At 36.6% G+C, this 13395-nt stretch overlaps 1 protein-coding gene across 2 annotated transcripts in view; it reads left to right on the top strand.

Annotated features, from left to right (window-relative positions):
• LOC126178908 (cleavage and polyadenylation specificity factor subunit 5) overlaps positions 1–13395 on the top strand; it is a 96916-nt gene that overhangs the window by 46901 nt on the left and 36620 nt on the right. For both annotated transcript variants that reach the window (XM_049924567.1, XM_049924568.1), the window contains exon 4: positions 10585–10750. In XM_049924567.1, coding sequence (XP_049780524.1) covers positions 10585–10750 — 166 coding nt within the window. The remainder of the gene's footprint in view (positions 1–10584; positions 10751–13395) is intronic.

Here is a 13395-nt window from a genome sequence, read left to right as displayed (position 1 = left end):
TTTGTAATTCATCATAAAGTGTATTTAATAATTAGCAAAGGACATAACAGTGAAGCAGCAGCATTAAAAAGATTTGTCCCATAGTGTGTGAGTTGGCTGAAGTATTTTAATGCCTATTGAAGACTGTACTACTCATATGTTATCACTAGATTAGCCAGAACCATGTAAAGATATTGCATTTACATGTCGTAATATTGAGTTATTTGTAGGGTAAAGTCCAGTAACAGCAGTGACAGATATTAAATATTTCTGTTATGTTTGTTGCTATTTCGTATTTTGTTACTCAAGCCATACATGCTAAAGTAAACTGTTGTTGGACATGTATATGGATACAGAACTTGTGTATAATTCCAACTTCATCAGGCAGAATTTTCTGGCTGAAGGACAGCTGTTATGTAGAAATGGATGTAACATGCGTTGTTGTACTTGCACATGTTATATGTAATAGAAATGTGAAAATATACTATTAAACATGTCTGCTGTTCCAGTTTGTTTGCATTATTCGTGTGTAACATACTTAAATGTGTTTGTGGAACTTACTTGTCTTCCTCTGATGATTTAGCTCTCTCTTTAGTAATTTGAGATATAGTTCATTTAATTGCTGTGAATTTATGTTTCCTCTTTATACATACTTAATAAGAAAAATAGGACTATCAGACATTCGTGCATACTAAGATGCTGCTACAATGGATTACACTTTTACTTAGAACTACAACTTTTTAAATTGTAGTAATTACTGAAGTGTAAAATTATGTTCATTGTTTTGGAAATGGTAATTGGAGTCTTAATAGAAGTGTTGCTGCAATTTCTCTCTCTCTCTCTCTCTCTCTCTCTCTCTCTCTCTCTCTCTCTCTCTCTCTCTCTTACACACACACACACACACACACACACACACACACACACACACACACAAAATTAGGATAGGAGATATATGGCAGATCATCATTCCATCCATAAACTACTAACCCCCCCCCCCCCCCCCCACACACACACACACACACACACACACACACACACACACACACACACAAAACACAAAAAAAAAATTCTTAATGTATCGACATGAGTCAGATGCCAGATGTTGTGGGTTGATCATCTGTAAGAACTTACTTGATTGCAAATGCATATTGCAGCTTGTGAAAGTAGCACCTCATGCACCCCCCCCCCCCCCCCCCCCCCTCCCAAAGAAAAAGGTCTCAAAACAGGGTATGGAGCAACTTAAACATCTTTCGAAGTGAGCACTACTCCTATAAAATATGTACCCCCTTTTTATTATACTTTACTTTTATGAAACACCTAAGAGTTCTCGATGTGTTAAATTTTCTCAAGGAATAGGAAGAAACAGGTATGTATTAGAGCTGTTACTTCAGTAAGTTTGTCTGTAGCTGTAATCTGTGTAAGATAATTTGCAGCATTATTGATAAGCCAGTTCTATATACTGTAGAATAGATGACAGTGCATGTAGTGCTATTGTAACCATAATATGAATTTTGGTTTACTAATGATTGTGATCTATTAAGTGTATGCAGGTTGGTTCGTGTGGAAGTGGAAAACTTTGTAACAAGGTGATAGTGTGCTAAAATAATTTGAAAAAATTGAAACTTTTCTGCTCCAAAATAAAAAATTGTAATGAATGCAAAATAAATATGGTTACATGATCGTATTACTAAAGTGTCATGTATAGTGAAATTCTCCAAACCAATTGTAATTTTAGGAATATTTCTGAAATATTTAGAGCAGAAATACAGAAAGAGCACGGTATTGGTGTAAGAGAGGTACTACAAAATTGTGTACCATTACGTTATTTTGCTTTTGTATTTGGTTAACTTACATTTTAGATTTCTTTAGTTTGTCTGTTTATTGGAATTTTCACATAGTGTATTTTTCTCCACTGAGAGGACATTAGTCACTTATTGAAGAGTTTTCTCTGGACTGGTTTGACTGTGGTTTTTATTTTTGCTGCAAAAATTTCTCAGTTCTGTGGAGAATAATACTCCATATATATGTCATTATTACAGCTCGGATACTAATAATTCTTAACTGCGATAGAATATTGTAAAAAAAATAATCTTCTTCTAGAACAAAATGTATATTAGTTTGAAACTCACAATAAACTCTGCCATGCACTAGCTTGTGTTTTTTGTATGCCGTAAGGAAAAAAATGTTAAATATCCTGTGCAAAATAGTAAGGCAAATTCTTAAACTTGATGAGACTGTAATCACTATTCCAATTGTGACATAGTGAAAAGAAGACAGTAAGGGACTAGTTCTGGGCTCACAGATCCTAAATAGGACAAAAATGTGTCATAATGTCATTTGGTGGAAGAAAAATCATTTAAGGAGTAAAAATAACAACTCTTCAAGTAGTTGTTTTGCTGAGTCGTCAGTAGTCACATAAACAGGGCTGGAAGCCTTTGCTGGCTTTGCTGAATCCTCCTTCGGGGTAATAAAACACACACACATTATGCTGGCACTGCAGTTAGACTGAGGTGAAGGAATATCAAGGGCAGGGAGTGGGAACAAGAGTAAGGTCAGGGCAGCTGATAGCTGGGAAGAAGAGACAGCAGGTGCATGGGACAGGAGTAGGGCACTGGTGAGCTTGTCCTGGCTACAGACATGAAGAATTGTACACAATGCGTGCACAATGATGTGGAGGTGCGATTGAGAGAGTGTAATAGAGAGAGACTATGGTGAAAAGGTTGTGAGTGCAGGGCAAATGAAAGTTGCGTCATTGGGCGGGGGCAGGTGCAGAGGTGGGTATGGTGTACGGGCAAACTGAGACCAGGACGACCACGGAATCAAAGGATGTGTCACAACAAGCAAAGTCAACTCCCACCTGTATAAAAGAACATTGTTTTCCACATTGACTCCATTTACTTCACACAGTCACCTGGTTTTGGCAGTGAATCATTAAGTGCTTATTGATAACCTTGAAATTTTACATTTGAGTCATCAAATGAAAGTATGATTTTTCAACTTGATCCTCTTGGATTTATTTGAAATTAAGTATGCTTGTATTATTCATAAATAACATGAAACTTTTTTTTCATATTTATCTGGTAAAAGGTTACTGAGTAATGGGTGCTCAAAAAATTTTTTTTTACTTGCAGAGTATTGTTGATTTGTTCACACCTTGTGTTCTAATTAAGCTAAAACATTGAAACTGAGTTTGTTGGAAAGCTCTTTTTAAGGGACTTTTGGGGCCACTGTAAAAAGTCACTTTAAGATTATGCTGTAAAAGTCCCTCAAAAATTAATTTCAAATATTAGGTTTACTTCATCGGCTGTGTGTCACTGCGGTTAAATGTGGATATATCTTGTAATAGATTGTAAAAAATATTTGCCTTAATCATTGTTTAATTTAAAAATTAGAGTTGCAAACGCTTACAATCAATCAATACAGCTGAATACGAGAGATTGGCTTAAAATCCATTATTAGTTCTTGTTACTGAGGTAAGCCATATCAGTCAGACTAATAATGCTTCTAGCCAGTCAGTTTGTTGTACATCATTGTTTCTGGCTGCGAGAATGTATAGGTTGGCCCTGTAGCAGTTTGAGGGTTATGATCAGTTTTACTTCCCTGCTGATTAGGGAAATAATGTCTGCATGAGTAGGAATGTGAAAGATGTGGCTGTAAGACGCAAACTGTGATTTCATCCTTTTCCTGATTTGTTTAAACCACCAGTGTCCACTATTTTCACAATCAATATCTCCTTTGATGGCAAATTAATTTGGATTACTGTCAACAGCTGTCACCAGTTCAACTTTGCTTTCATTATAGTTCAAATAAACTTTTATTATTCCATTCTTGCTTAGGGGAATAAAGGTGTAAAGCTTTTGTGTCCTTAAAATTGTGTAGCATTTCTCAAATCTTTCTGTAAGTTTCAATCCTTCTTTTTCGCAATCTTCCATAGTAGTGCATTTGAAATTAATCCCTTCCACATTATCCTTGGCAGACAGTTTTTTAGGTGTCAAAATTTAATCAGTGTAAGAATGTTGCAGGCTTGCTCGGGTAGCTAGTCGCTTGAGTGCTCTGTCGACAATGATCGCTGGCTCCGTTACCATGAGGGGTGTCTCAAAATGCCACTGGGTTTCAATGTGGAAATCATCTTTATGATAGCACAAGTTGATTTTGTTTTTATTACTATACTGGGCTGTCACACTGTCGGGGAAGTAATGTATTTTGCTTGCTTTATTATTAAATTTTTTGGTGAGTCAAGTTGGACTTTTAACACACACACAGCAACATTGTCATGATAAATGTGAAATTACTTTAGATAGTGATCCCATGCTTGTCCCAATTGAAATTTTCAGAAAACAGAGGAAAACAATATCTTTCTAATCTTCTTGAATTTTAAAAATACAGTTTCCAAAATACAGTAATGATGCTTGTGTTTTATATCATATAAAAGAGTTTTCAAATGAACACAGATTCATAGGTCTAGCTTAATTGGAACACAAATTGTGAACAAATGAATAGTGTTCTGCAAGTCAATATTGGATATATTTTTATTTATGTTTTAGCACTAATTACCCTTTTGCCAGAAAAATCTGAAAAAATGCTGTGTTACTGTCCACAAATACTACCTTAGTGACTATAAGCGCTTGGGAAAAACCTGGGAATTTTTTAGGCTTTCAGGAATTTTTTCATTGTTTTAGTTTTCAATTAATATATAACTCTAACAAAGAATTTTACTTTGGCTGACAACTGTAAAATAATACTGCAGCAACAAAACATAAACGAGAGAATAATACAAGAATAAAACTTATGTGGCAAAGAAAATGCACCATTTTCAACAACAAAACACAGTTCACACACAAGCGTCTACAGACAGCAAAAGTGTCAAAGGCTATGCAATACTTTGTAACAAAAAACTGCTTTCGATGTGTCTTTAGCCTGGGTCTCATTTCGATGAGCGTGATGACATAACTGTTTACATTCCTAGTAGATCATGGGAAAATATTGTGAATGGTGGTTTGAGAATTGTTACTTTCAAAGTAAATTTCCTTTTACCCAAGATGAATTATATGTGAGATTAAATCATGAAGCATTAGACTCTCATTCAAAACTTAACACTGAGGACCAGTCACTTAGAAATATTTCGGGCCCAGAAGACAAGCCATTTATACCGTTATTTAATATTTCACCAACATATTTATATTTGATATATCTTAAAGCATAACTCTCACTAAAAAGATCTAGTTTCAAGTTTACTTTTTCATATTTATTTTAGTTCTTTCATAGATTACAGATTATGCTATAACAAAGTGTAATAAATAAAAAAATTAAAAAAAAGAAGCGCGAAGAGAGTTCTTATGAAATTGCCCACGTAATTGGCTTTTCTATGGAAAAGTCGAAGTGGTCAATGAAACATATTCTCAGCCAGGTAACCCATGTAATGTTTGATGCACAGCAGAGAAATTTTTAATTGTGGCTGTCAGAAATATTCAGTTAATGCAATTTAATCTGTGTTCTTAGGGCCCTGCCTAATCGCTATCAGAAAAAAAGGCAAAAAAGTTTTGATGGCCAATATTTATGAAAGCTGAGCTTTTGTAGCTATAGTATATTAATTTGAACCATTAACTTTTTCTATTTGTGTGTTTGCGCAACTTAACAATGATATTGTTATTGGCCGAGTACGTCGTGTATGCTATGCTTTGACTGCTGTCATTGCCTGGTGGGCCTACGTGATGTGAGCTGTGATTGGCCGACCAAAATGCATTGCAATCTCAATTTCAGTGCTTTGGAAGATATTGTGCTGTATTTGGTGGAATTCCTGTTTATCTTTTTATAATATGAAAATAAGCAGTGTAAAGTAGCCACACAGCTAAGATCTTTCGAAAACGCATTGTTTACTGGGTTTTGTTTCCTAAAGTGCCAGGAAGTTCTGCGCTGGTGTATAAAACATTCACCATTCAAAGGCTTGATAAGTTTTACTGGTCCAAGATAATGCGTATTGTCACTTAACACAAAAAATGTACTTTCACGAGGGCAGTGGCAGCTTCTGTGTAAGAGCATGAGCACGTGAACACCCAAAAGTTCGACACCTTAGCATTTATTGGGGTTATTTTTCTTTGAATGCTCTCAAGCATAACATAGATGCTACATCTGAAAGATATGGCTCATAAATCTAGTGTGCTACTGCTCCTCTAGGCCTTGTGAGACTTGGCATCAGGGTCATGAGCACACATTCAGTTGTGCACATTTTAAGGAACTTTTGCACATGCGCAACTTGTGTGACATAAGTGATTTACGGGTCAAATACTTACAAGATTTGATGAACAACATGCATGGTTCACGATGGGCACAGCTAGCTCTATTCGAAAGCCCCTTCCTCTCAGCTGCTAGTAGAGTAGTTGTGCAGAATCAACATTCATTTTAGGTCTCTTATTTAATCGTCACTGTTGCTATCGGACGTTGCACCATGACACAGGCATAAATTTGGCAATGAACAAGACTCATTGATGACCGGACAGTCAGTTCATAATTTTTGTGGGGGGGGGGGAGGGGGAGGAAAATGGCGTACTCGAGCTTTGAACGCAGGCTCGTCTGCTTTGTAGTCCAACTCTGTCACCACTTAACCACACCACCATGGCTCTGAGGAGGGGGGTGCGATGGGGTGTTTCCCTTGTGAGAATCATAAAGACCTAAAGCACGTCACCGTCAGTTGAGAGATAGTAGCATTTATTCATACTTCTGAAATCTATTGATCTTATGGTGAGTCATGTTTATCTTCACTGTAGGCCCACATTGTATATATGAAAATTCAAGAAAGCTGTATCACTGGTTTCTCTGATACTCGTATAAATGTGGGGCTGACGACCGTGTGCTTTAGGCCCTTATAGTTCTCAGCACCTCATTTGTATTCTAGTCAAGTGATTATGTTGGTAGACAGTACTACTTGAGTTTAATCATTTCCACAAATGGCTCTTTGTGTTTGGAGTTGGTTGTTTACTGTGCGAGAATCAGCTTTTGTGTGCAGTGTAAATGTAAACTATGTTGAATCTTTTTTAACTGCCAACATAAAAGTAAAGGTGTGAGGATGGGTTGTGAAATGTGCATGGGTAGCTCAGTCGATAGAGCACTTGAACGCAAAAGGCAACCGTCCTGAGTTCGAGTATTGGTCCGTCACACAGCTTTTATCTGCCAGGAATAACAGATCCTTTTTTTTGAGAGAGTGGCAGTCAAATCAGCATGACTACAAGCGAATGTTTAACAAGGAAGTGTACAGTTTGCGCGAGTTGCACGGGTGCAGTGTAACAATATCTGATATTCAGCCCGGTAGTACATTTGTGAACAAATACATCTGTTAGGGATCTTGTACATTTGTCCAAAAGAATGGATAATCACGAAAGCTCCCACTTACACAAAAATGCGAAATGGAGAGCTGCGAAAGGTTACACATAATTTCATTATTGCCCTAAACTGTACTTAATTATGTACAAAACAAAAAATTCCCCCCAAAATAATTCTTTCTTTCGTTAGATAAGTTACACATATTATTACTGTTGTTTTTATCAGCAGTAGCTGTAGTTATATGAACTTGTTGATAAGCTTAACTGTTCTACAGCAGATGCTGTTGATTTCACACACTCACATTTTTCTGAATCTGAAAGTTTGTAAACACCCAGAATGTATACTTGCGAGCGCCACTGCATGAGGGTTATAGTTTAACTGGAAAATTTGGAAACTTTTTTCCCTTTCCCACGAATACACCCTGTATGTGCATGCAAAAAGACTACTAAACACATGCCCTTGTGTGCGACAGCACTGGCTCTGGCTGCCAAGGCTAGACTGCAAGCCATCTGGGCGGTGGGCAATTGCACAGGTGGAAACTGTCCATGCAATGTATACTACTTCCTCATAACCATCCTGTCCTCAACTTTAGTCGGTCATTGTCCTTCAGCCACCTATACCCTTTCCTGTTCCCACTCTACAGCCTTATGTTCCACCAAAGCATCCACAGTTTGTTTACTTATATCCTTTTCTGCCCTCCCCAGCCTTCTGTTTAACCTCCCAATTGCAACTAGTTGCCCTACCCCCTCTCCACCTCATCCCTGTATGCTCCTACAAACAGCACTTTACTGTCCCCCACTTGTACGCTCCACTCCTCCCCCCCCCCTGCCCCAGCCTCCTCCTCATCCCCACCCCACCACCCAGATTGCTTCTCCCATCATGTGCAGTTACTTGCAGTGTGCCCTCGGCTGTTAGAAACAGTAGTCAGGTGTGCGTGCGAGCGCCTGTCTTTAAGAAAAGCCCTTCTGTCCAGAAGCTTAAATGTTTAGTAGTCTTATTGTCGTGCATGTCTGCAACTCAATGTCTCTGCTATATGGTGAGTAGCAATCTACCCTTTTCATATATTGTCACACTTAATTTGAAATAAATTTAAGGAGGACATGTTTCCGCACTTGTTGATTTGACTAGGAATGATGTTGATGTCACGAGGAGTAACCCATTTACCTTGTGTGGGTGTGTAAACAAATGTACAAATGTCATATAAATATGCAGACTTGGGAAGACTGATTCCATACACCGAAACAAAAAAAGTTTAGTAAACATGAGCTCTAAAATGCATGTATTGAGAGCTATGAGCACTAGCTCATATTGGCTACTGTGAAACACATCTACTGTATAAGTGCTCATAGCTCTTGAAATGTGTGTTTTTTGAGTCCAAGTTTACTAGAATTTTTTTCTTGTTTTGGTGTAAGGAGTCTGCCATCAAAGTCCGAAAGGGAAATTAGTTACATCCTGTATAAATACTGTAGTAGTAGACTCAAAGGATGTATTTAAATGACTGGCCAACATTGTATTCACCCACAAAGGCTGCCTGTAAAATTAGAAGGTTATGAGCAAGCACTTCAAAATATCGCCAGAATCAGCTGATTATCTGGAATAAATGACTGGTCATAATATAACCAAGGTGAAAGATGGACTTGCTTGTATAAATTTGTTGCTGTGGTACCTGGTATGGAAAACAACTTACACATGTATGTAATACAGAGAAGTTTGTGTTGGGGGAGGGGGCATGGAGATGGCATGGGCTGGGAAACAGCGATAGAAATTCAGCATGGTATGGTTGACTGTGTGTTCTGACATTGGGTGGTAAACTCCACTCTAGGTCACAATTTGGCGATAGCCGTTCATTCATATTCCAATTGGTTGATGGACTCATGTCGGATACAGCTTGCTGAAACTTCAGAACATTTTATATGGGGAAAGGCCACCAACCACCTGTTCAGCAAAGTTAACTGTTTTATGTGTCTATTGACGACCAAGCACCTGAGTGATAGGTGAATTGTTCCCTTCACAGCATAAATTATCTATAAAATTATTTGAAACGTTTGGTTACCAAGTCACAGTACTCAGCCACCAAACAAGATAGCAATGAGCACCTTGCAATGTACTTCAGTCATTGGAGAGAAGCCTCATAATTGAGTTGGTGATGCATATGTGTTGAGAAATTATCAGCATGCGCATTTGTCGAATTGTACAAACAGAAAAAGATAGTTAAAGGCAAAAGGGGATAGTTAGGAAGTAGTGTGAGTGATATATATCTCCAATTATTAAATTCCTCTCCTTACTCCTTTATCCATTTCATCCCTACTCCTACCCTTTACCTTCTCCCTCCCTGGTATCACCACTCTACCAGCCCTCTCCTATCTGCTTCCCCTCACCCCTCTGTTTTATTTCCTTTTCTTTTCCCCATAAATTCATCCATTCCTATCCCTTCTTTCCACCCCCCCTCCCCCTCTTAAGCCGTCTCTCCCCCCCCCCTCCCTCTCTCTCTCTCTCTCTCTCTCTCTCTCTCTCTCTCTCTCTCTGATTTATGACCTGCTTGTGCATTGTTTCAGTAATTCAGTTCTGATAGCTTGATAGCGTTTTATGCACAATTTGCAAATTCCTTGAGAGGTACCAATTTTCATATTGATGTGTTTGAAAGCACTTTGTTCCTCTCACAAATAATAGATTTGCACAGTTGGTTTAAATTGTCTGTGTTTAAATTGGTTGTTAATAGAAATAATTTTTTTTCATTGACTTTCCAAATGGAAATGAATTTAATTTTCAACAATACAGCTTTCCATCTTCTTTTCCTTGGAATGTTTGTTCGTGTACAAACAGTCTGTTCCACACATTTCATTGGCATTGTATGCAAAACTCTTACACATTGCCTGTTATGTTTTGTTGCATTTTATACATTATTAATCTCTAAAAGCTCTAAATACTAATAAACAAATGTACATTACTTGTAAATAAATATCACTTTACTGACAACATACTTTACACATGACTCCAAGATTATGTTTATGTAATTTCACACTGATTAAATTTGCTAGACTTTAGTTTGGTGGAATGATGATTGTATAGCAACTATTTGTAAACAGCAGTTGCTTTGCAGAAGTGTAATGTTTCTGCATAGCAACTAACCTGTTCTGCTAATTTATTTTGTAAAATAAATATTACCAGGAATTTAGTGGTTAACTTGAAATGTTCATTGTATTTTTTGTTGGACTGTTACAGCAGTTTCTTTTTCAATTTGTTTTTTTAGACAGGTTAGGATTTTTGTTTAATGTTGATTGCTTACAGACACTTGGCAGGCAAGATGGTGTGAAGCAGGACTGGGTAATAGAGGACACAATAGGCAACTGGTGGAGGCCAAACTTCGAACCGCCACAGTATCCTTATGTCCCTCCTCACATCACTAAGCCAAAAGAACACAAGCGGCTTTTTCTTGTCCAGTTGGCTGAGAAGGGTAGGATTACAAGATCATTCAGTCTGTAGAGTCTTCTTTATAAATATTTATAGAATTGTACTGTGTACATTTTATGTTAAATTCTAATATTTTCTCTAGATTGCCACAGTTGGAAGACATCCTTTGTATTTTTGAAAAACAAGTGCTGATCCTCTGGAGGGCACTAAATGTTAAACTAGTTCATTTATGAGGGGACACAACGGGATTCAGAATTATAGTTGAGTCTGCGAGTAATATATTTGCTCATCTGTTGTGTTGTTTGTATTTACTATTGAAATTAGTCTGTAACATATTAGTGAGCATATTTATCTCCAAAGAATAGAACTAAACAATAAAATTTGTTTCAAATTATCATTTGTAATGAATTTAAGTTATCCATTTGTGGCAATTCATTATAAGTTCCATGTTGGAATATGGCTTTCAGTTTTAAGCGTGTCATATATGTAATATTGTAGAACCTGGCTATAACACACACCTCTACTATATATTTTTAAAATACTTAAAATGTGATCCTGTTTGCGCTATTGTGTGAATGAATGTGAAAGCTGTTAGCCATGTTTTATAATTTCTTTATGGATTTTTGTTCAATCTCTGTGATTCTCACAATAGTACGTGGCATATGTTGTCAGGCTGTGTAAACATTAACTTTCAATTGTTAGTTTCTTTTGAATATTTAGTATATATACATTATGATACTATTCATACTTTAACCTTGTTTTCCACCATTACTCTTATGCATGCCCTTATAACATATGTTAGCAAACTGTCTATAAACCTTTTGCCTGTTATGACCAGGTTTTATTTGTTGAAATAATTGTCTCGGTAAAAAGTTGTACATTGACACTGTGGTAGCTTGACATGTAATGTACATCTCACACATGTGAAAATATTTGTAGTCATGCAGCAATACCGAGAATGTAATCTCAGTGTTTTTACTTGCTCCTTAATATGAAACATGTTTCTATTAGTCATCATGTACATACTGGGAACTATATAAAAGGAAGTGGTATCTTGGTAATTGTGCTTGTGAAACCCACATTGCTATTATTCCCTGTTTTGTGCACATCTGAAGGAACAGCTAGGATATATTAATGTAACATCTCGTGTTTGTCAGTACACAATCTTTTGTTAATACACTGTAGTATGTGGAAAAAAAACTTTATTTTCATGTTAAATTTGAAATAAAAGCTTCAGTTTGCGTTAGGGCCATTAATTATCTTGTTTTTAGTTCAGAGTTTGATATTTGTTACGAACTTCACATTAGCTGTGAAATATTGTGTAATTGGTTAATGTATTGATTTACCTCAAAAGATATTGAAAATTATTTACCCAAACGCATATATAATGTAATCTCATACTACTTGTGGAAGATCTTGTAGGACATAATTTTTTGGGTGCTTTATTTAATGGTATTAATACCTTCAAAAAATTTATTATAAATGTGCTCTTTTCCACTTGTGTGTAGTATTGGAAGTAGTCTGAAGTGGGGGGGAAATGCATTGTAGGACACTGTTCTGTTCGCTGGTGTGTGTTGCAAGCACCTGTATTGTGAATTGCCACATTTTGAGATATCATTTGTCCAATTTTCTAAGTGCACTGATATTCTAATTGGTTTGTAATGTTATAGGTTAGGTTGGCAGTGACACATTAAGTGTTTGACACATTAAATGTTAACAGGGGCTAATTACAAAGGACCTGAAATTTTGAAGTTATTTGGGAAAATTTCTAAACTACGGAAGTTAATTCAGTTACAGTTTTAACTCTTGTAGCTGTTGTCATGGGATACTGAACTATTTTTGCATTAAAATCTGAATTATGTCCAGAGTAAAGGTGACATGCATTATCTAGGAGAAAACTCGCCAATGTGATATTTTCTTTAGTTGTGTAAATAGAAATCAGTATAATGGTTTTAACTTTTGTCTTAATCTAGTAAGTTTTTCAAGCAAAATTTTTGATGTTTTCTAAAAGTCTTTACTATCACGAGCTATCTTTTTGAATAAAATACGAATGATTTCTCATATCTTCTGCATTGCAGAAACAAAATGTACATTACTACCCTTTGTACTTTGTATATATCTTAATCACAATCTGTAAATGAATTCTATTGGAAGTTTTGATCATGTGCACAAATTTGTTCAAAGGGGCTGTGTAGCTTTGTGTAATTGAGCATAAAATGGGTATATATACTGCAGAATTGTTCCTATGAATTTACGTTCTGTGATAACGTTCGAAAATTGTTAACTTTACTGTTTCCTGTACTCTTTCTTTCTGAAAGGTGGGCTGTTGTAGAGACAGAACTTCTCTGTTCTGAGGGGCTGTGGGCTTTGTGTTAATTGGGGAAAGGCTATTAAATCTCTTATGAATAGTTACTAAGGGAAGAAAACAAGAATATTAAGACATCACACAACATTTGAAGTAACAATATCAGAGAAAAGTTGCTACTCACCATATAGCGGAGATGCTGTGTCACGATAGGCACAATAAAAAGATTCACACAATTAAAAGTTTTGGCCATTAAGGCAGAGTACACACACACACACACACACACACACACACACACACACACACACCCCTGCACATGCAGTCACAGAGTGCTGGGCCCACACTTCTCTGGTATTGTTACATTCTGTCGTGGATTTTCCATT

This window comes from Schistocerca cancellata, chromosome 1 (assembly GCF_023864275.1).
Source record: "Schistocerca cancellata isolate TAMUIC-IGC-003103 chromosome 1, iqSchCanc2.1, whole genome shotgun sequence".
Taxonomy (NCBI): Eukaryota; Metazoa; Arthropoda; class Insecta; order Orthoptera; family Acrididae; genus Schistocerca; species Schistocerca cancellata.
The sequence above is the reverse complement of the archived record's forward strand: the minus strand, read 5'-3'. Positions and strand labels throughout refer to the sequence as shown.